This window comes from Theobroma cacao, chromosome 8 (genome assembly GCF_000208745.1).
Source record: "Theobroma cacao cultivar B97-61/B2 chromosome 8, Criollo_cocoa_genome_V2, whole genome shotgun sequence".
In the NCBI taxonomy this organism is placed as follows: domain Eukaryota; kingdom Viridiplantae; phylum Streptophyta; class Magnoliopsida; order Malvales; family Malvaceae; genus Theobroma; species Theobroma cacao.
In genome coordinates this window covers 7,858,470-7,880,032 of record NC_030857.1, presented here as the reverse complement: position 1 = coordinate 7,880,032, position 21,563 = coordinate 7,858,470, and the positions used below count along the sequence as shown (strand labels likewise).

Sequence of the window (21,563 nt, the reverse complement as noted above, 5' to 3'; positions counted from 1 at the left end):
ATGATGCCCACATTTCTTGCAACTTGGAACTATTTTGGAAGGAATATTTTTCCACAAGTTTGACCCTTGTAATTAACCATCAAATCATAATGGAATTCAATTAACCTCACTTTTTTTTTATTTTCTTGGGGGGTAAAGTGTAAAACCAAAAAAGAGGCAGTAACAAAAGACAAGTCGTTATCAAGAGAAAGAAAAACAAAGAAAAAGTTGCAATTGTTGATGAGGATTCTAGCTAGGATCCTGCTTTTGCCGGCGAATCTGAGCCATCCACCACATATTTTAAGGACCCCAAGCAACCAATAGATGCGTTGACGCATCTCAGCCCAGCTCTGTTGTCTGTTGCATGCCCAGTCGCTCTCTTCTTAATTTCTCCCTAAAAAGGACAGAAACATATGATATATGCCATTGACATATCGTTGTCAATGAAATTTCATCGAGATTCAATCCATCTCAGAATATAAAACAACGTGCAAAGATCGAATGCAGACGAATTTAACTAGATGCCTACTCTAAAGAGGATCATGTTCATTTAATCTAATGTATTTTTTATCTTAGGTTAAACTTGATTTCGATTAAACTTGAACTATAATCAAACAACATATAGAAGGTTTCATAGCACGTAGAGTCATTCCCACAACCTTATGCATCGGTTTCAATTTTGGACAGGTGGCATGCCCTTTAATCTCACAATCTTCCTTAATTTATTTACTCTCCTCCAAAGCTTTTCCAATGTCTAGGATACATTTTTTTTTCTGCGAGCTAGTGCATATATAATCATGACGGGTCACTGTCCACCATTGTTGGGGCACTTTGCTTTACTTTATAGTCCACTAGGAAGGGCCCTGCCTGTTTCGAAAGCTATTACTAAAATGCAAACAAATTAAGAGTAGGGAAATGAATAATCCGTGACAAAAGAAAACAAAGATGCATAAAGCCTAGACAGTTCAATTGACCTAATGAAAAGAAATCGTACTTCATATTGATGTGACCATCGGTGATGGTGAATGTTGACTTGTGCTTGATTGATTATTAGCAAGAGACTTTGATTAAAACCAACATTCTTGGTTTTTTTTTTCAAAATTTTGTTTTTATTTCTTGGTTGAATGACCGCACTTCCTTTGTCAAATGGGTCAAGAAAACACCCTTTTAGGGAAAGAAAATTTGTGTAGTCATCAAATATAACGATAAAGAATAATTACTTGATCAAGTATTTACAGAAGTAAGAAAATCATATTTGAGAGTATATTTATAATAAAGTCAAAAGCTTATTTATTGGTCAATAATTTTTTAAATTTAATGTCAATTTAATTTATATCTCAATCTAAATATACATACTCAAATATAAAAGTTCAAATCAAATTATACTTATATTTGACTTTTTGTGCTGTTAAACTTGATCTAAATTTTTTGAATTATAACATAATACACATTCACATATATATTTGTAACATGTATTTAAATTTTAAAAGAAATATTTTTTATACATTATTTGAAGAATTGTCAAATGTACAACACGTGTCACTCAAAAATTCTATTAATTGAATTTGAAACTTCTGCTTGAACTCTCATATTTGTTCCTTTACTAAATGAATTAAGCGCTGGTAGGACATTGTTCATTTGTTCTTATTCTTTTTCTTGCTCCCTTCTCTTCTAGTTTGAAACGATGCAGTTTGCAATTCCTCCACTTGAAAGGCTAGTGACTAGCAAATTTGTTGTTAAATATAATTTTAATTTATATTGTAAAAGAAAAATGTAATAATATTTCCTGCCTCCTCTCTTCCTATCAATGATGCGCCAGCATTATCAACATCTATCACAGTAGGCAGCATCAATCAAACAAGGTACTAATTACTTGAAATTTGATATGAAGGACTGATTGGAGACCATAGCATATCATATCTACAAGCAGAGAGGGACCAAAGCAAGTGCTTAGCAGACACTTCCAATGGCTACCGCCTGGGGTCCTTGCACTACTGAAGTCTAGTCTAGTACCAGAGTCACGGGCTTAGTATATATGGAGCAAGCCAAAATGCTAATGATTCCCAGCAAGGCCCACCTTGTGGGAAGCACTGTAGTTTGGTCTAACTTGATGGAGCTACATAGAACACATGTTCGTATCAGCCCTTCAGCCTTATCTTATTATTTCATGTTGGAAATCGCCACAGAGATCATGATAGCCGGCCATGCCATGGTATTAGCCACACAACAAGTTTATTATGCATGAAATGACCCAAGACTTTAAAACCTAGTTGCATGGCAACATGTGATAATCCATTGCCCGGAGTGTCAGATCTGTCACTGTTGATTGTTGCGTTTTTAAACATATCCAGAGGGAAACTTTTCAGAAGAAGAAAGAGAGAATTAGAACTAGAAATTTCAAATTTAAGAAAAAATCTCACACTTTCTGTCGTAACGTGCGGGTCTGAAAATTTTACCGTTAGACGAGAGTAAAAACTCTAAAAATTAGAAATCATCATCAATCTTTTTTACTAGATGCGGTTGACTACCTATTGACTCGATTCTAATCGATGAAGCCTTAAATTAATTTTAAACTCACCGAAAAGAACCTTAAACTGGTCTATATTTTTCTATATCTAAGTTCGAAAGTACGGTTATGCCCGAGAAAAGATTAGCACCCTCGGAACCCCCGTTCCATGAACGGTATCATTTTTAAATTATTCTATTAGGCTTTAATTTTTTAAGTTCACTATATTTTCTTAGTTATTATTCCCTTATTTTATCTCCTATTCAACCTAAAATGGAATGCAAATGTGAGGCAAGATGAAATGCATGGTATGAGATGAAAAATGTAAGACGAATAACTTTTTATTGATGACGTTCTCTCGGATCCGTCCATCATACTGGTGGGATCCGGGGCATTCTCTCACCTAAAGAATTATCCGAGAAATTCGCCTTCGCAAATTTCACGAATAAATCCCATCATCGGGGCTTAAACTCGAAAACAAAAATATTTATATGTAATGATATGCATGATGCAATATATATATATATGCTATGCTAATGTAATTGTCTATTTTTTTGTTTTATTATTATTTAATTATTATTTTCATTTTATTTTATTTTTATTATTATCATATTTTCTATTTTATTTCTAATTANTTTATTATTATTTAATTATTATTTTCATTTTATTTTATTTTTTATTATCATATTTTCTATTTTATTTCTAATTATTATTTTTTCGTACTTTACATTTTTTATTCTAAGTTACTCTTATATTTTCCTTTTATAATTAGATAAATTGTTTATGATCCCATGTTATTTTAGTGAACAAAAATTTTATTATTATTTTTTATTTTATCTATTTTTATATTTTTATTATTATTATATTATTTTTTGTAAGCAATCTTTTATTCAAACCTAATGCCTAAAATCTTATTTTATATATCTATATTTAATTCCTTTTTTTCTCTTTCTTATCTTTGTCTTCACATTTTTTTTATAATATTTATTAATTCACAGTTTGTGCCACTTGATATTTAATGCTTAATTTTAAATTAGTTGTTATTTTAGATTTATTTATTTATTTATTGTTTATTTAATATCATGTATATTGCATTTTTACAAATTTATTATTTATTATATATTTGAATTATCTTTATTTATTATTTTTATCCCTCTCTTTTTTTTATCTATTGTTATTTATTTATTATTTTTATTGAATAACTTTTGTATAGTCGAATTCTTTATTTATTAAAAATTTCGAGATCTTGAAATCGAGACCCTCCCATCGTATTGGTGGAGTCTTGATTCCGATTCCGAACCTAGGGAATATGGGCTCGGGATTGCGACTTCTCGCGTCCCGACCGATCATCTCGTCATCAGTATTAAATTCATTTTTTAGTATTCTTTTCTTAATTAAATATATCCTCACCATAATATCTTATTTATAGATTCTCTTTTTATTTATGTGCATACTTTATTTAGCCTAAAACTTTTACTTATAAACTAATAATCACCCAAGCTTATATTTATTTTATGTATCCATATATATTTTTCTTTACTTGGATCTAATTTTACTATAAAACATTTAATAGATTTATATGAATAACTTAAACATATTCCTATCATTTTCTAACCATTTACTACATTTATTATTTATTTCATATACGTATATTTAAACTCCCTAAGATCTATTATTTATTATGCTAAAGACTTTCACATTTTTTTTCATATATTACATTTTTTCATATATTTCATTTTTCCTATGTATATAATTCAGAAAATAATAACACTATCATGACTAATAAATAAAAAAAACATCATATCTCAACATCAACAGTCCAAGCCCAAATCACTACTTAGTAAGCAGACCCATTACCTATTGGTTTGAGATTAGCCCACTGCTCCAAGTGGATTTAAGATCTGTTGGGCTTTGGTCACCTCCGGTCCAACCTAAGCCCGAATGGCCTGCACCAACCGGCTTCTTTACTTTCTTCCCCTCATTCTCTCTTTAATTTCTCTCTCTAATGGCACCGGTACTCTCCTATCTCTTTAGAACCATCAGCTTTTAGACACCTCCCAAACCGGACCCTTATTGTCACCGAAACTAGTGTCGCGGTGCCACCCTTCCCTTTCTTTCTATCACCGACAGTGACCCAACCCTCTCTCTCTCATTCTCCTTTGTCGGCCACCACTCCAAACCGGCGATGTCGGCTACCTCCACCCTCTCACTCTCACCGAAATTAGCTTCCTCCTTTCTTTCCTGTCACCGTTGATCAGTGACCCAATGCCACTCCAACCCAACCGACGATACCCCCCAACGGTCTGCTCTCCCTCGATCGGCTGCGGCTCCCATGCTTCATCTAAAGCAGTCGCACACCAAACCTTAAAATCCCTCTAAAAATTATCTAAAAAAATCCCCCCAAAAACCTTTACTCTCCCCTTTCCAATATGTATTTGCGATTGATTTTTGATATATTTTTTTGTATTTTACTTGGGTATATTTTTTGATTTCTCGATTGTGGTTTCTGGCTGCTAAAGATTAAGGGTTTTTGGAGTTTTAGGTGGCTAGGATTTTCTAAGGTTTTTTGTTTGCCCTCTTTTTTCTTGTTTAAGTGCTACAGTGGGGTTTTATACCCAATTGTCCAGCTTAGTCCTGGCTTCTGCAGGGACCTTGCTCCACTACCTTACTAGACACGAGTTTTTCGCATCTGGCATTGTTGTGGTGCTTGGCTGATACTGGCAGGGTGCGTCTGCGCCCTACCAGTACTCTCTTCTCTTTTTTTTTTTAACTCATTTTATCATTTTTTAATTAATTAATAATAATAATAATTTTTGTTTATGATTTTTTCATAGTGTCTACAACTGCCCCTCTTTGTGCATTTTGGGAATCCGAAATAGTGCAAAGATGTAGACACTGTATTTGACTTAATTCTTAACTCTCTTACCAAAGTGTTTTTTTTTAATCTTTTTTTAAATGAGGCTCTTCAAAGTTGAGGCAACGTAACTTAAAAAAATGAATTCCTCAAAGCTGAGGCAACGAAACTTTTAAAAATGAACTCCTCAAAGCTGAGGCAACGAGACTTTTAAAAATGAACTTCTCAAAATTGAGGCAACGAAACTTTTTAAAAAATGAACTCCTCAAAGCTGAGGTAACGAAACTTTTAAAAATGAACTCCTCAAAATTGAGGCAACGTAACATAAAAAAATGAACTCCTCAAAGTTGAGGCAACGTAACATAAAAAAATGAACTCCTCAAAGCTGAGGCAACGAGACTTTTTTTTTTTAAAAATGAACTCCTCAAAGTTGAGGCGATGAAACTTTTAAAATGAACTCCTCAAAGTTGAGGAACGAAACTTTTAAAATGAACTCCTCAAAGCTGAAGCAACGAAACTTTTAAAAATGAACTCCTCAAAACTGAGGACACAAAAATTTTAAAAATGAACTCCTCAAAACTGAGGTAATGAAACCTTTTTTCTTTTGTGGTGAAAAATAAATGAATTCCTCATTGAGGCTCTACGACTTTAAAGATGAATTTTCCTCTTTTTCAGTTATTTTAAAACTTTGAACATGACAATTTTAAATATCATAATCATCTTCATCAGTTTTTTTTTGGGTGTTTTTAGAGCTTTCTCTTTGATTAATGGGGGATGAACCGATCATGCTTTCGATCTCTTGTCTTCCCCAATTCATTGCTCACAACTGTTTTCTTCCTCTGTCATATGCATGGTCCAATCATTCTTCACATTTTTACTGTTCTCCATTCTGTTGCTATTTCCATTTCTTTCTCTCTTTTCTTAGTCTTTTTCTTTTTCTTTTTTATATTACCAGACTCCATTTCATTCCCAGTCAATTATAATCTTTTTTCAAAATAATGCAAACATTTCTTTATTTTATCATGCTCTTGATTAAATATCATTTCAATTTTATGACAAATGCAATGCAATGTACTTATATATCCTCTTTTGGCAGAATGGAAATGATGACAATATTGGGAGCAGAAAGACTATTTTTCATTAGAAAAAAGGAAGTGTCTACAATCAAGCATAATGACAAGGAACAAGGGAAAACCAATTAATACAAAAGGGATACAGTTCTTTTTTAATGACTGTTCCGATAGATATTGACAGTAGTCTCGAAATTTTATCCCGAAACAAGCACAATTATTAGCTCCCTTGTCTTTTGTCTGAACATCTCAGATCATGATTTTAACCTTTTATGTGTTAAGCCCTTGTAGTACTTGGACCTCTTTCGTGTCTAGATCGCCCTTTCAGATTTTCACCCTAAACACATCTCCTATACTCAAGTCGCCTTTTCAGGTTTTCAACTTGAATTTTTTTTTACGCAAAATATTTCTTGACAGCATCGGCATTCATCGAGTTGAAAAACTCCCTCCCATCCATCTTTGCCAAAATTAGTGCTCTTCCTGAAAAAGCTTTCTTCACCACAAATGGTCCTTCCCAATTCGATGTCCATTTCCCGTGAGGATCTTGCTGGTTCGGAAGAGTTCTTTTCAATACTAACTCTCCCTCTTGGAATTGACGAGGATGTCCCTTCTTGCCATATGCCCTCATCATTCTCTTTTGATATAACTGCCCATGGCAAAGTGCCGTCAACCTTTTTTTTTCTATGAGATTCAATTGCTCATAACGAGTGTTAACCCATTCGACTTTTTCCAATTGTACTTCTTTAAGGACCCTTAAGGAAGGGATTTCTACTTCAATTGGCAAAACTACTTCCATCCCGTATACTAAAGAGAATGGCGTAGCTCCTGTGGAAGTTCGGACTGTTGTGCGATAAGCATGCAAAGCAAAGGGTAATTTCTCATGCCAATCTTTGTATACATCTGTCATCTTATCAATTATCTTTTTGATATTCTTGTTGGCTGCTTCTACCGCTCCATTCATCTTTGGGTGATAAGGCGTTGAATTGTGATGTTTGATCTTGAACTTGGCACAAACCTCTTTCATCATTGCACCATTGAGGTTACTAGCGTTATTTGTGATGATCTTTTTCGGGAGACCATAGCGGCATATTATTTCTTTTTGGATGAACTTACATACCACTTTCTAGGTCACATTGGCATAAGATGCTGCTTCTACCCACTTAGTGAAGTAGTCAATCGCCACCAGAATAAACCGATGCCCATTTGATGCCTTCGGGGTTATTAACCCAATCACATCCATGCCTCACATTGAGATTGGCCACGGTGATGTCAATACATTCAATGAATTTGCAGGAGTGTGGATTCTGTCTGCGTATATCTGACACTTGTGACACTTTCGAGCAAAATCTATACAATCCGTTTCCAACGTGAGCTAGTAATACCCTGCTCTCATGACCTGTCTTGCCAACATATGCCCACTTGCATGTGCCCCACAAATTCCTTCGTGGACTTCCTCAACTATTCTCCGAGCTTCGGCTGAATCCACACATCTCAAAAGCACTTGATCCCTACTTCTCTTGTATAAGATGTCCCCATCCAAGAAGAAATTCATTGCCAACCTTCTAATGGTTTTCTTATCATTTTTTGAGCTTTGTTCCGGATACTGTTAAAACTTGAGATAATGCACAATATCCTGGTACCATGGTTTCCCGTCTACTTCTTCCTCTACATTGGAGCAGTGTGCAGGGCACTCTCGAAGATTAATCATAATGGGTTGAATCTTGACATCGGTACCAACTTTGAACATTGCTACTAGTGTGGCTAATACATAAGCCATTTGGTTCTCTTCTCAAGGCAAATGGGTGAAGCAAATCTTATCAAAATTTTCAACCAGCTTTGAAATAAACTTAGGATACCGGACTAACTTCGAGTCGCGTGACTCCTATTCTCCTCGTAACTGATAAATAACCAAAGCAAAATCCCCATACACTTTCAAAACATGAATTTTCCTCTCGATTGTTGCTTGAAGACCCATGACACAAGTTTCATATTCAGCCACATTATTGGTGCAATAGAAATTGAGCTTGGCTATGATGGGATAATGACCTCCTTCTGGTGATACTAACACAACCCCTATGCCATGCCTCAAGGCATTCGAAGCTCCATCAAAAAACATCTTCCAATTTTCTTTCTCCGATTTCTTTTTACTTGTTTGGCATATTGACAACAAGTCCTCATTCGAAAACTCAAACTCCATGGGTTCATAATCCTCTTCCACCCTTTTCGCCAGAAAATCTGCAATTGCACTTCCTTTGATAGCTTTTTGGGACACATATACGATATCATATTCAGACAACAACACTTGCCATCTTGCCACTCTACTTGATATGGATGGTTTCTCGAAGATGTATTTAATAGGATCCAACTTTGCAATGAGCCAAGTGGTTGATATAGCATGTACTGCCTGAGTCGATGCGTCGTCCATGCTAAAGCACAACACATTTTTTCCAACAAGGAATACTTGGACTCGTACTTAGTGAACTTTTTACTCAAGTAGTAAACTGCCCTTTCTTTTTTACCAGTTTCATCATGCTATCCCAACACACATCCCATGGATCCATCATTTACTGTCAAGTACAAGAGGAGGGGTCTCCCGACCATAGGTGGTACCAATATTGGCAGACTCAACAGATATTCTTTAACCTTGTCAAAAGCAACTTGGCACTCCTCGTTCCATGCCCCAGGATTGTGTTTGCGCAAGGGGTTGAAGATTGGGTCACATTTGAGTGTGAGTTGTGATATGAACCGGGCTATATAATTCAATCTTCCCAAGAATCCTCTAACTTTTTTCTACGTTTTGAGAGGAGGCAAATCACGGATTGCTTGAATCTTATCCGGGTCAACTTCTATTCCTCTTTCACTGACGACGAAACCGAGTAACTTTTCTAAAGTGACTCCAAAAGTGCACTTTACCGGATTTAACTTGAGTTGAAACTTCCGTAACCTCTTAAATAACCTTTCAAGATTGGTTGCATGATCCTCTGTTTTGCGGGCTTTTACAATCATATCATCCACATACACCTCAAACCAAATATCCTCTTAAAGAGTCACCATGGCTCGTTGATATGTTACCCCAGCATTCTTCAAACCAAATGGCATTACCTTATAACAAAAGGTCCGCCACATAGTTATGAAGGTAGTTTTTTCTCTGTCCTTTGGTGTCATCTTAATTTGGTTATACCCTGAAAAATCATCCATAAAAGAAAACATGGAATGGCGAGCAGTATTGTCAACGAGGGTGTCGATGTGGGGTAGAGGGAAATTATCTTTTGAGCTTGCTTTATTCAAATCTCGATAGTCCACACACATTCTTACTTTCCCATCTTTCTTAGGCACTGGGACAATATTTGTAACCCATTCGGGGTACTTAGCTACTTTCAAGAATCCTGCATCGAACTGCTTTTTCACCTCTTCCTTAATTTTCAATAGCATTTTAGGTTTCATTCTTCTCAACATTTGCTTAATTGGTTTACATTCGGGTTTCAAAGGCAGTTTATGGGTTACAATGTTTGTATTGAGTCCTGACATATCTTGATAGGACCATGCAAACACATTTACATATTCATGGAGTAGCTTTATTAGTTTTTCTTTTTCAATTGGCACCAACGTCGTACCAATTCTAACTTTTTTCTTATTTTCTTCATTTCCCAAATTAATCGTTTCAAGTGTATCTTGATGTGGGACAATTTGTCTCCCCTCATGTTCTACTAGTCTTAACAAGTCCAGAGTTAAATCATAATCCTCCACGTTTTTTGTATCATCAAGTTCGCTGACACTTATACCTTTTTCAAAATTAACCTCAAAACCACTGTCATTATCATCTTCGCATTCGTTATTTGGAATCTTGGAAGGTAAAGGGAATTGAAAGATGTAGAGCTATTGTATAGATAAATAGTTAAAATAAAAGGATGAGATGACAAGAATGGAAATGGTGAATCATGAGGGGAGATATGAAAAATGCACTACGCATGTCAATTTATTAGAATGATAAATGATAAAAAGCCCGATACATAAAATATCCAATGTTCTTGGGCATAAGCACGGATGTTTAGTTTGCGTTACTTTGAAATTGAATCACAAGTGATTGGTAAACTCATGGTGGTCCAGCTGCTCAGCTTCAACTTCGATGGCCCGAGGTATGTAGTAGGAATCCCATCCACATTTCCTGGCTGCTCTTCACTTTCCTCCGTTGCGCATATTGATAAATCAGAAAAGGCTTCCCCTAATGCTGACACTGATTCTCGGCTTTCAACGGTGAGTGATTCAGGAAAGATGTAGCCTCCAAATCAAAATGTCTCGTAGAGATGAGGATATGTCATTCTATGGTTTTCCAACTCAGACCCCTTAAAGCGAGACAACCTTTCCCTTATTTTTTCGACTATTATTTCTTCTTTTTCCTTCTTAGTCGGCTTATACCCTAAGCTAAACCTTTTTTCATTTTTGGTAGCGCGTATGGGCCTTTTAATGCCTTGCAGTTCTCTTCCCAGTCTTGCCTCTGCTCGGTATCCTTTCCCTACTATCTGACTGACAGCCATCTTAGTGGTTTTGGAAAGCCTCAGAATGGGCGGTGTGGTTCCTTCTCTAACATATGTGGTGTTAACAAACTTGAAGGATCGAAAGGAACATTCAGGCACTTCTTCAGTCGCTTTCACACAATGAGTATCTGCTGGCTTGCTTATGAGTAAGTCCTCTTCCCCTTTAACACATACAATCTTCCCATCCATGATGAACTTGACTTTTTGGTGAAGCGATGAAGGTATGGCCCCAGTTAAGTGAATCCAAGGTCTTCTCAACAAATAATTGTATGAAGAAGCGATATCCATAACTTGGAATTCAGTGGTAAAGGTACATGGGCCGATTTCTATTGGTATCTTAATGTCCTCTACTACTTTTCTCCTCGTCCCATCAAAGGCTCTCACAATCATCTGGCTCTTTCTCATGTAAGACATGTCGATGGGTAAGCGGGCCAAAGTCCTCATAGGTATCACATTCAAAGGCGATCCGTTATCAAGCAACACTTTTACGACAGTGCAGCCTTTATACTTGGTAGTGATATGCAAGGCTTTGTAGTTTTCCCTACCTCCAGAAGGGATTTCTTCATCTCTAAAGGATATTATGTCACCCACTAAAATGTTCCCAATGATGTAGTCCAAATTTTCAACTGAAATGTCGTGATTCACATATACTTGGTTTAGAATCCTCATCAAAGAATTCCTATATAGTTCTAAGCTGAGGAGCAATGATAACAGTGAGATACGAGCAGGCAACCTGTTCAATTGCTTGACTACATTGTACTCACTATGTTTGATGAACTTGAGGAACCTTGCAGCTTTTTTTTCGTCCCCGGTCCCTTTGAGCCATCTGTCGATTCTTGAGATTGCACTTTTTTTTGTCTCGAATTTTGCTCTTTTTCTTTTCCCTTCTCCTTCCTGAGATTCTCCAATGCCTCCGGTGTATAGCAACATCCGCTACGGGTAATCCCCCCAACACTAGTTATATTTGCAACATTATCTTGAGATTCGACCATCCATTTCCCCGCATTTGAAACTTATACATTGCAATTGTAGTTCCACGGGACAACTTTATCATCTTTGTAGGGGAAAAGTTTAGGGACTTCGATGGTCATTTTGGCATGGGTTTTGTCTTCCATAAACTCTCCTATTGATTCATAGAAAATGGTTAAAGGTTTTATCTTTGTTGGGTGAGTGGAATCTTTGGCCATCATGTTTACTACTGGCCTTGAGGCTTCCACGTAAAATTCAATCCTTGATTCGTCCATCATCCTTTGCACTTCCTTCTAGAAAGAACTACAATCTTGAATTAGATGCCCCACACGTCTTTTATGATATAAGCAGTATAGTCCTTGGATATTTCTCGAGTCATTCATATTAGGATATTTTGACCAAACCTCGAGCATATCGGTCTTTACCAAGGCTTCAAACACTTTCTCCATGGGGGTTTCCACTTCCCGACTGTTCCTTTTAACATATACCTCCCCTTCGATTGCATTTACCCCTGTCCCAGCATGATTTGGCAGTGGATTGTTGTTAACATTTTGTTTCGGGTTCTTTTCAAAATTCAGGATTCCTACCTTGATCAACCCTTGCACTTTATGTTTGAATGCTGTACAATTCTTGATCGAGTGACCTTTGATTCCATAATGATAATCTCAATGGGCGGAAGCGTCATGCCATCTCGGGAATGGAGGTTTTAATGGCTCTATGTATAAAAGTGCCACCAAATGGTTTGTAACTAACTGAGTAAAGAGTGCAGCAAATGAGATTGGGATTGGGATTGGGTCAAACTGCACTTTCTCTTATTTATTTCGCCATCCTCTTGATTCACCGGCAGTATGGTTGTTTGAAGGTGTTGTTTGTTGTGTGGTTAAAGCTGTAACAGGTGTGGAAGTAGGTGGGTGGATATTTGTGGGGTAAGGTGTGTGTTGGATTGGAGCATATGGGTACAGGTTGGAAAAGGCATTTGGCATGGGAGGATATGGGTATGGGCTTTGTGAAGCGCTATTCACAATTGGGTAATAGGAGTATGATGGATATGGCTGGTAAGGGTTGTAGCTTCCTCATTGGGGTTGTCTCGAAGTGATGGCTTGGGCTTCTCTTTCCTTCTTCTTAAAAGTTTCCCCTTTTTTCGTGTTTGTTATATCACCTCCTTCTATCTTTCCTTTCTTAATGGCAGTCTCTATCATCTCTCATGAAATTACCATATCAACGAAGTTTTTTGTGGCATTACCGACCAACCGTTCATAGTAGGGGGCTCGTAGGGTGTTAACGAATATTACGGTGGTATCTTTCTCAATCAATGGTGGTTGAACTTGAAAAGCCACATTCCTCCATCTTTGAGCATATTCTTTGAAGCTTTTAGTGGGTTTCTTCTCCATGTTTTGTAAAGAAAGGTGATCCAGAGCCATATCTGTAACATGCTTATACTGAGCTACAAACGCTCGAGCAAGGTCCTTCCATGTATGGATTCGATTACGGTCTAGTTGGACATACCACTTTGCTGTAGCACCAGTGAGGCTATCTTGGAAGCAATGTATCAAGAGTTTGTCATCATGAGCATATGCGGCCATCCTTCTGCAATACATGGTGATGTGTGTGATCGGGCACTTGGTTCCATCAGACTTTTCAAAGTCTAAAACTTTGAATTTTGGGGGTATAACCACATCTGAAATGAGACAAAGTTCGATTGTATCCATAGAGTAATACATTCCCATTCTTTCTATCATGCGTAGTCTCTCCTCAAAAAGGTTAAATTTCTAGTGGGTATCGGGATTGTCCTTTGATTCAACGAATTCACACTTAAGCTTCTCTTATTCCTTCGGATCATCCAGATCAGGTACAGAGATGGGATTTGAAGGACTTGCCCCTCAAATTGGCCTCTGTTGGGCATAAGTCGGTGGTGGTCCTATAGGCATTGGCATCCCAGAGAACGGATATTGTCCCATCGATGGCATGAGAATAGACGCATTCTTTGCTGATGGTGGTGTGAATCCTGGTGGATATATGGGGTCTGTATTGGCTTCTGTCTGTTTAACATCTTTTGACACACCAGAACTCCCTGCCACTCTCTTTCCTTTATCTATCGACATCAACTCCAAAATCTTTGACAACTGACCCATGATATCTTTTTGCTTCTTTTTGATCTTGTCCATTCTCTCCGAGTGTTCTCCCCCATGATCTTAGAGCGAGCTCTTGTGTTGTATCTGTGTAGGGTTCGTTTCTCGAGAATTTTGTTCTTTATGGGTAAAATGGATAAGTTAGAATTTTATGTTGATGAATGCATTGTCATTTGTTATTATTTATATGAATCATGCAGCTATGATGCAAGTGAAATGTGTTTGAAAAGAAGAGAAAAACAGGAAAAATATTGGCCATCCAACATTTACCATAAGAAAATCCACATCCATAGAACTGAAATATCCGATTACATCATTGTCTAAAATCATTACATAACTACCAAAAGGAAAAACCAACTTTTTCATGTTGGTCCCTAACCATTCTGAGGTGATCGATCAACCGCTCACTCAATTCATCCCTTGGAAGAATCTCTCGCCTAAATTCTTCGGTCTTGTCTACCATTACTCGTGCTCTAAATGCCATTTCTCTCATCTATCTCAGTATCCATCGCATTTCAGCTTCTTTCTTTTGAAAGCTTCATGTGCACGAATCATTTCTTTCCCTCATTTGGAAATATTTTTACCTTACTGCTTCATACTGTGCCTTGTAGCCCTTCATGGCGGTTTCCAACAAGCCGCAGTCATTTCTCAACTCTTGGATAGTTTGTTCTTGTCTTCATACCTCGTGCTGCAAGGCATTGTTGGCACTTTGGAGTTCTTGCATTCTGGCTATCAGAGAAGAATTTGCCATGTTCACTTCCTCAAACTTGCTTTGCCATTCATCTCGCTCTTTCAAAGTCATCCATACCTTTTTTGTCGTCTCTTTTTTCACTTCTTCTAGGTCATCTTCATGTCTCCGCTTCATATTCATCATCTCTTTTTCAAGTCTCTTTCTTGTCAACTCGCTTTATAGGAGGACATTTTGAGGTTCTGCATTTATCGGATGTTTTGATGGATTTTTCGGAGGGCATATGACATCTTTCACCCTTTGGTCTTGCCAAGTATGATATCCTGTGGTGACTTCATTGGTAACCCTCCATTGATTCACTCGGCACGTTTTCTTTCAGTCTTGTGCAATTTCCTTAATTTTCTTTAGCGTTTTCGGCTCTCCATATGTAAACTTTAACTGATTGAGCTGGTGAGTCATGGGCACGAATTGTTCAGATCCGAACTGTCTCCGTACCATTATCGGTGCATAGCTAATGACTCCCCATGGTCCTATCAGCGACACCCACGGCTTGTCTCTGCATTTATGCATCATTTGCATTCGTGGCATCCATGGAGCTCTCCAAGTTACTTCAACGCTCATTAACCTCTGGAGATTCGCGATTTTTTCCTCTTGCAGTCGGGCCATACACTTTCGCAAAACTCAAAGATAGGGCAACTTACAAACAGATAAGGCTTCTGAAATTTGCTTTCTTTGCATTCGAAATGGCTTTTGACCTATATGGTTAAGAGCTAGGCATATCCGATGAATCGTCCCTCGCCTTTGCTTCGACAGAAATTGAAGGATCTGAAGGTTTCAGCTAAGATGGATGGGGCCGAGTTGATGCTCCTTGTCATCTGATCAAAGAAGTCTATGACTGATACCTCTACATGACCTAAAACCTTCGGGAAGACCAATAAGCCATAGATTACCATCGCGAAAGCTAGGAGACCTTGTTCATCATCCATGTGTTTTTTAATAAATTCGTTCAAGAAACTCCACGAAAGGCATTCTGTGTCTCATTTCTTCTTTAGGTGCTGATTCACTTCTACCGTAGTCATTCCTAGCAACTTAGCCAACTTCCGCCAGTGTCCAGTCTTTTGGGCCCTTCAATAGATCTTGTCAGGCTGCATGTGATCTATTCGAAGTAGAGAGGAGTACTCTTCTATGGTAGGAGTCATGTCCACCTTGTTAAAGATAAAGTAACGGTATAAAGGATCCCAAAACTGGACGATGGCTCGGAGCATCTGGTCATCAACAGGTACATATAGGAGCCATGCAATGTGTCCATACTTGCTCTGAAAATTGTCTCGATGAGCACGTCTCTATTGTTCCCAAATTCCTATAACCTCTGTGAAGTCATTCTGTTGAAGGTCTAAGTGAACTTTCTCGGTTAAAGTTGGGATATGTCCTTGGGTCAAATAGTCTCATTTTCTTGTTGAATCTGCCCCATCTGTAACTCTATCTCATAGTCATTTCTGTATATGTTGAGCGGACCTGCTGATGACGACGTCATGATTATAACCGGGATCTCTTAAGTTGGATGTTGTGTAGCCAATATTTCTCCTATATGCAATTACGATGCATGCAAATGAACATGTAACATGCACATGACAAGCGAAATAAACTTAAGTTAGTATAGTAAAAAGAAAGAGTGGAGTGTTAAAATAATGAGAGAATAATAAACAATATCATGGGTATTATTGTCTACTCCACGATACTTTATTATCTCGTGGCATAATTTAAAATAAAAGGAGTGGAAGAAATTCCTTCATGTGTACCTATTTATAGGGTATACTTTCACGGGTATGGCCCTACCTAGGATAAGTTGCTCTTGGTATTCTATATGCTGGGTTGGGATTATAGACAGAGCTAAGGTTCTCAAATTGTTCCTCACTGTCGTCCACGCGGACTAGTAAGACACCCCGGTCTTCACCCATTACAGGCTTCAAACGGACTAGGTTCGATTTGAGTGGGAGTTTTCACTAGCCCGTGCGGAGGTTATTACCTCACGAGAGCGTAGCTACTAAACTCCCTCCTAAAAAGGACATAACCCGAGTGGAGGGTTTATGCATGAATGCAAAATGTGCTGTGCGTGTGAAGGAAAACATCGAGTTTGGAATAACATTCTCACATCCCTCTATCCTAAATTCCCACAATTATTAAAAGCAATAAAATAACAAATGCGAAATAAACAAATGCACTAAACAAAATATGCAAAATAAATCATCAACACTAAGGAAACATCGAATTATTTAAAGCCTTGGATAACCTATTATTATCTAATGGTTCGACTATCGGAGGTCCTCAGCGGAGTCGTCAGCTGTCGTAACGTGCGGGTCCGGGAACCCTACCGCTAGACGAGAGTGAAAACTCTAAAAACTAGGAGTTGCCACCAATCTTTTTTATTCGGTGCGGTTGGCCACCTATTGACTCGATTCTAATCGATGAAGCCTTAAATTAATTTTAAGCCCACCGAAAAGAACCTTAAACTGGTCTATGTTTTTCTAGATTTAAGTTTGGGAGTACAGTTATACTCAAGGAAGGATTAGCACCCCCGGAACCCCCGTTCCATGAACGGTACCATTTTTAGATTATTCTATTAGGCTTTAATTTTTTAAGTTCACTATATTTCCTTAGTTATTATTCCTTATTTTATCTCATATTCAACCTAAAATGGAATGCAAATGTGAGGCAAGATGAAATGCATGGTATGAGATGAAAAATGTCGGACGAATAACCTTTTATCGATGACGTTCTCTCGGATCCGTCCATCATACTGGTGGGATCCGGGGCGTTCTCTCACCTAAGGAATTATCCGAGAAATTCGCCTTTGCAAATTCCACGAATAAATCCCATCATCGAGGCTTAAACTTGAAAACATAAATATTTATATGCAATGATATGCATGATGCAATATATATATATGCTATGCTAATGTAATTGTCTATTTTTTTGTTTTATTATTATTTAATTATTATTTTCATTTTATTTTATTTTTTATTATCATATTTTCTATTTTATTTCTAATTATTATTTTTTCGTACTTTACATTTTTTATTCTAAGTTACTCTTATATTTTCCTTTTATAATTAGATAAATTGTTTATGATCCCATGTTATTTTGGTGAACAAAAATTTTATTATTATTTTTTATTATACTATTTTTTATTTTATATATTTTTATATTTTTATTATTATTATATTATTTTTTGTAAGCAATCTTTTATTCAAACCTAATGCCTAAAATCTTATTTTATATATCTATATTTAATTCTCTTTTTTTCTTTCTTATCTTTGTCTTCACATTTTTTTATAATATTTATTAATTCACAGTTTGTGCCACTTGATATTTAATACTTAATTTTAAATTAGTTGTTATTTTAGATTTTTTAATTATTATTTATTTATTTTTTGCTTGTTTAATATCTTGTATATTGCATTTTTACAAATTTATTCTTTATTATATATTTGAATTATCATTATTTATTATTTTTATCCCTCTTTTTTTTTTATCTACTGTTATTTTTTTATTATTTTTATTGAATAACTTTTGTATAGTTGAATTCTTTATTTATTAAAAATTTCAGGATCTTGAAATCGAGGCCTTCCCATCGTACTGGTGGGGCCTTGATTCGGATTCCGAACCTAGGGAATATGGGCTCAGGATTACGACTTCTCGAGTCTTGACCGATCATCCCGTCATCGGTATTAAATTCATTTTTTAGTATTCTTTTCTTAATTAAATATATCATCACCATAATATCTTATTTATAGACTCTCTTTTATTTATGTGCATACTCTATTTAGCCTAAAACTTTTACTTATAAACTAAATAATCACCCAAGCTTATATTTATTTTATGTATCCATATATATTTTTCTTTACTTGGACCTAAGTTTACTATAAAACATTTAGTAGATTTATATGAATAACTTAAACATATTCCTATCATTTCCTAACCATTTACTACATTTATTATTTATTTCATATACATATATTTAAACTCCCTAAGATCTATAATCTATTATGCTAAAGACTTTCACATTTTTTTTCATATATTTCATTTTTTTCATATATTTCATTTTTCCTATGTATATATATTCAGAAAATAATAACACTATCATGACTAATAAAAAAAAAAAAATCATATCCCAACATTAAAGCAGTCCAAGCCCAAATCACTACTTAGTAAGCAGACCCATTACCTATTGGTTTGAGATTGGCCCACTGCTCCAAGTGGATTTAAGGTTTGTTGGGCTTTGGTCACCTCCGGTCTAACCTAAGCCCGAATGGCCTGCACCAACCGACTTTTTTACTTCCTTCCTCTCATTCTCTCTTTAATTTCTCTCTCTAATGGCATCGGTACTCTCCCATCTCTCTAGAACCATCAACTTTTAGACACCTCCGAAATCGGACCCTTACTGTCACCGGAATTGGTGTCGCGGCGCCACCTTTCCCTTTCTTTCTATCGCCGGCAGTGACCTAACCCTCTCTCTCTCACTCTCTTTTGCCGGCCACCACTCCAAACTGGCGACGTTGGCTACCTCCACCCTCTCACTCTCACCGAGATCAGCTTCCTCCTTTCTTTCCCGTCACCACCGATCAGTGACCCAATGCCACTCCAACCCAACCGGTGATACCCCCCAACGGTCGGCTCTCCCCCAATCGATTGGCGGCTCCCATGCTCCATCCAAAGTAGCCTCACACCAAACCCCAAAATCCCTCTAAAAATTACCTAAAAAAATCCCCCCAAAAACCTTTACTCTCCCCTTTCCAATATGTATTTGCGATTGATTTTTGATATATTTTTTTGTATTTTACTTGGGTATATTTTTGATTTCTCGATTGTGGTTTCTGGTTGCTAAAGATTAGGGGTTTTTGGAGTTGTAGGTGGCTAAGATTTTCTAGGGTTTTTTGTTTGCCTTTTTTTTTTATTGTTTAGGTGCTACAGTGGGGTTTTATACCCAGTTGTCCAGCTTAGTCCTGGCTTCTGCAGGGGCCTTGCTCCACTACCCTGCTAGACGCGAGTTTTTCGCATCTGGCATTGTTGTGGTGCCTGGCTGGTACTGGCAGGGTGCGTTCGCGCTTTGTCAGTACTCTCTTCTCTCTTTTTTTTTTTAACTTATTTCATCATTTTTTTAATTAATTAATAATAATAGTAATTTTTGTTTATGATTTTTTCATAGTGTCTACACGTTCATTCATTTGAATTTGGTATTTATACCATACACAACTTAGATGTAGCCTCGAATAAGACAAAAAAACTCCTCAATCGGTAGGGAGGTTGTGCATTGAACACAGAGCTCTCCAACAGCTAACTGAACAGTAAAAAATGATGACTAAAAATGACAATCAAACACTACGGTTTAACAAATACAAGCAACAGATGAAACGACACAACAGAAGACGTTTTGACTACAACCAACACTAGTACAAAATAGACTTCGGCGACATGAAACAAACATGTTTTGACACCAGCGTTTAGTAAAGACAACACGCCATCGTTTTTGGCATAACAGACTCTTCAACAACTCTTTCCAATTATTGTTGCATCCCGCCAGAAGATTAATTGCTCTCTTTCAACAGATTTTGACCATTCTTCAACACACCCCCATGGTCAAATGTATGATGAAATCCCAAGCAAGATCTCAACATCTCAAACCTTTCTCTGTTCAACACCTTAGTAACAATGTCTACCAGTTGATTCTCTGTGTGACAATACCTTAGCTCATTCTCTCGATGTTTGACAACATCCCTCAAAGCTTGATATTTCACTTTAATATGTTTAGTACACCCACGATGAACAGGATTTCGAGCTATAGCAATGGCAGACTAATCATCCATATGAAGAATAATACCTTTGCTTTGCATAAAACCCAGATCAGATAGGATCTTTCTCAACCATTGAACAAGATTTGCTGCTGCAGCTGTTGTAATGTATTCAGCTTCAACTGAGGACTGAGCAACAATTTCTTGTTTTTTTGAATTCCATGAGAAAACAACACTTTCCAATGAAAAACAAAAACCGCTAATACTCTTTGAATCATTAACAGATCCTGCCTAGTCACTATCACTTAATCCTCGAAGTTCATTACTGTCCTCCTTCAGATATTAGAGTCCAAAATTAGTTGTACCTCTAATGTACTTGAGAACCCTTTTTGCAACCTTGAAATGATGCACTGAAGGACTCTGCATGAACTTGGACAAAAGACATGTAACAAACATAATATCTACCTTTGTTGTAGATAAATACAATAAAGAGCCAATCGTACTTCTGAAAGTAAGCCCATTTGCATCTCTTGAGCCATCATTCTTACTGAATTTGCAACCAACTTGATGGGATTGGCTATGGATGGCATGCTCAAAATACGCAGCAGAAAAAAAATTAAAAACTTTATAACTAAACAACAAAACATGCCTCCACCCATAGATCACCTTGGTGATATTTAACACATAAAAGTACAAAATAAATTATTGTTTAGAAAGTTACCTTGCCATGTAATTTCATAATCACGATGGCACTTTCCGAAGCAATCCTGCGAGCACCACGAGGAGCAAAAATTCCTAGCCAATCAAGTGCTTGGCCTCCAATGGTAGTACACACGATTGCACTTAAACCTTCAACAAAGGAAGGAGTTTTTAACTATACTTTGTGCTAGCAAAGAGGACAACAATTGACTTTTTCTTTTTTTTTACAATCTTAGCTGAACCTCTCTTGAAAATTGCTTCATAAGTAATTTTCTCTTTCACACAAAGGGAGTGGTGGCAAAGAAAGAAAACGTTTTTCTTTTTCTGACAAAAACTACGTTTTCT

At 36.7% G+C, this 21,563-nt stretch overlaps 1 protein-coding gene across 1 annotated transcript; it reads right to left on the bottom strand.

The window, feature by feature from the left end:
• On the bottom strand, positions 8,292 to 8,834 carry LOC108663012. The gene has a single exon (XM_018125493.1). It carries the CDS (start codon positions 8,832 to 8,834, stop codon positions 8,292 to 8,294), a length of 543 nt encoding a protein of 180 aa, XP_017980982.1.

Excerpts from the sequence above, each read along its gene's own strand:
- LOC108663012 (XM_018125493.1), bottom strand. The coding sequence starts at position 8,834 with ATGGACGACGCATCGACTCAGGCAGTACATGCTATATCAACCACTTGG.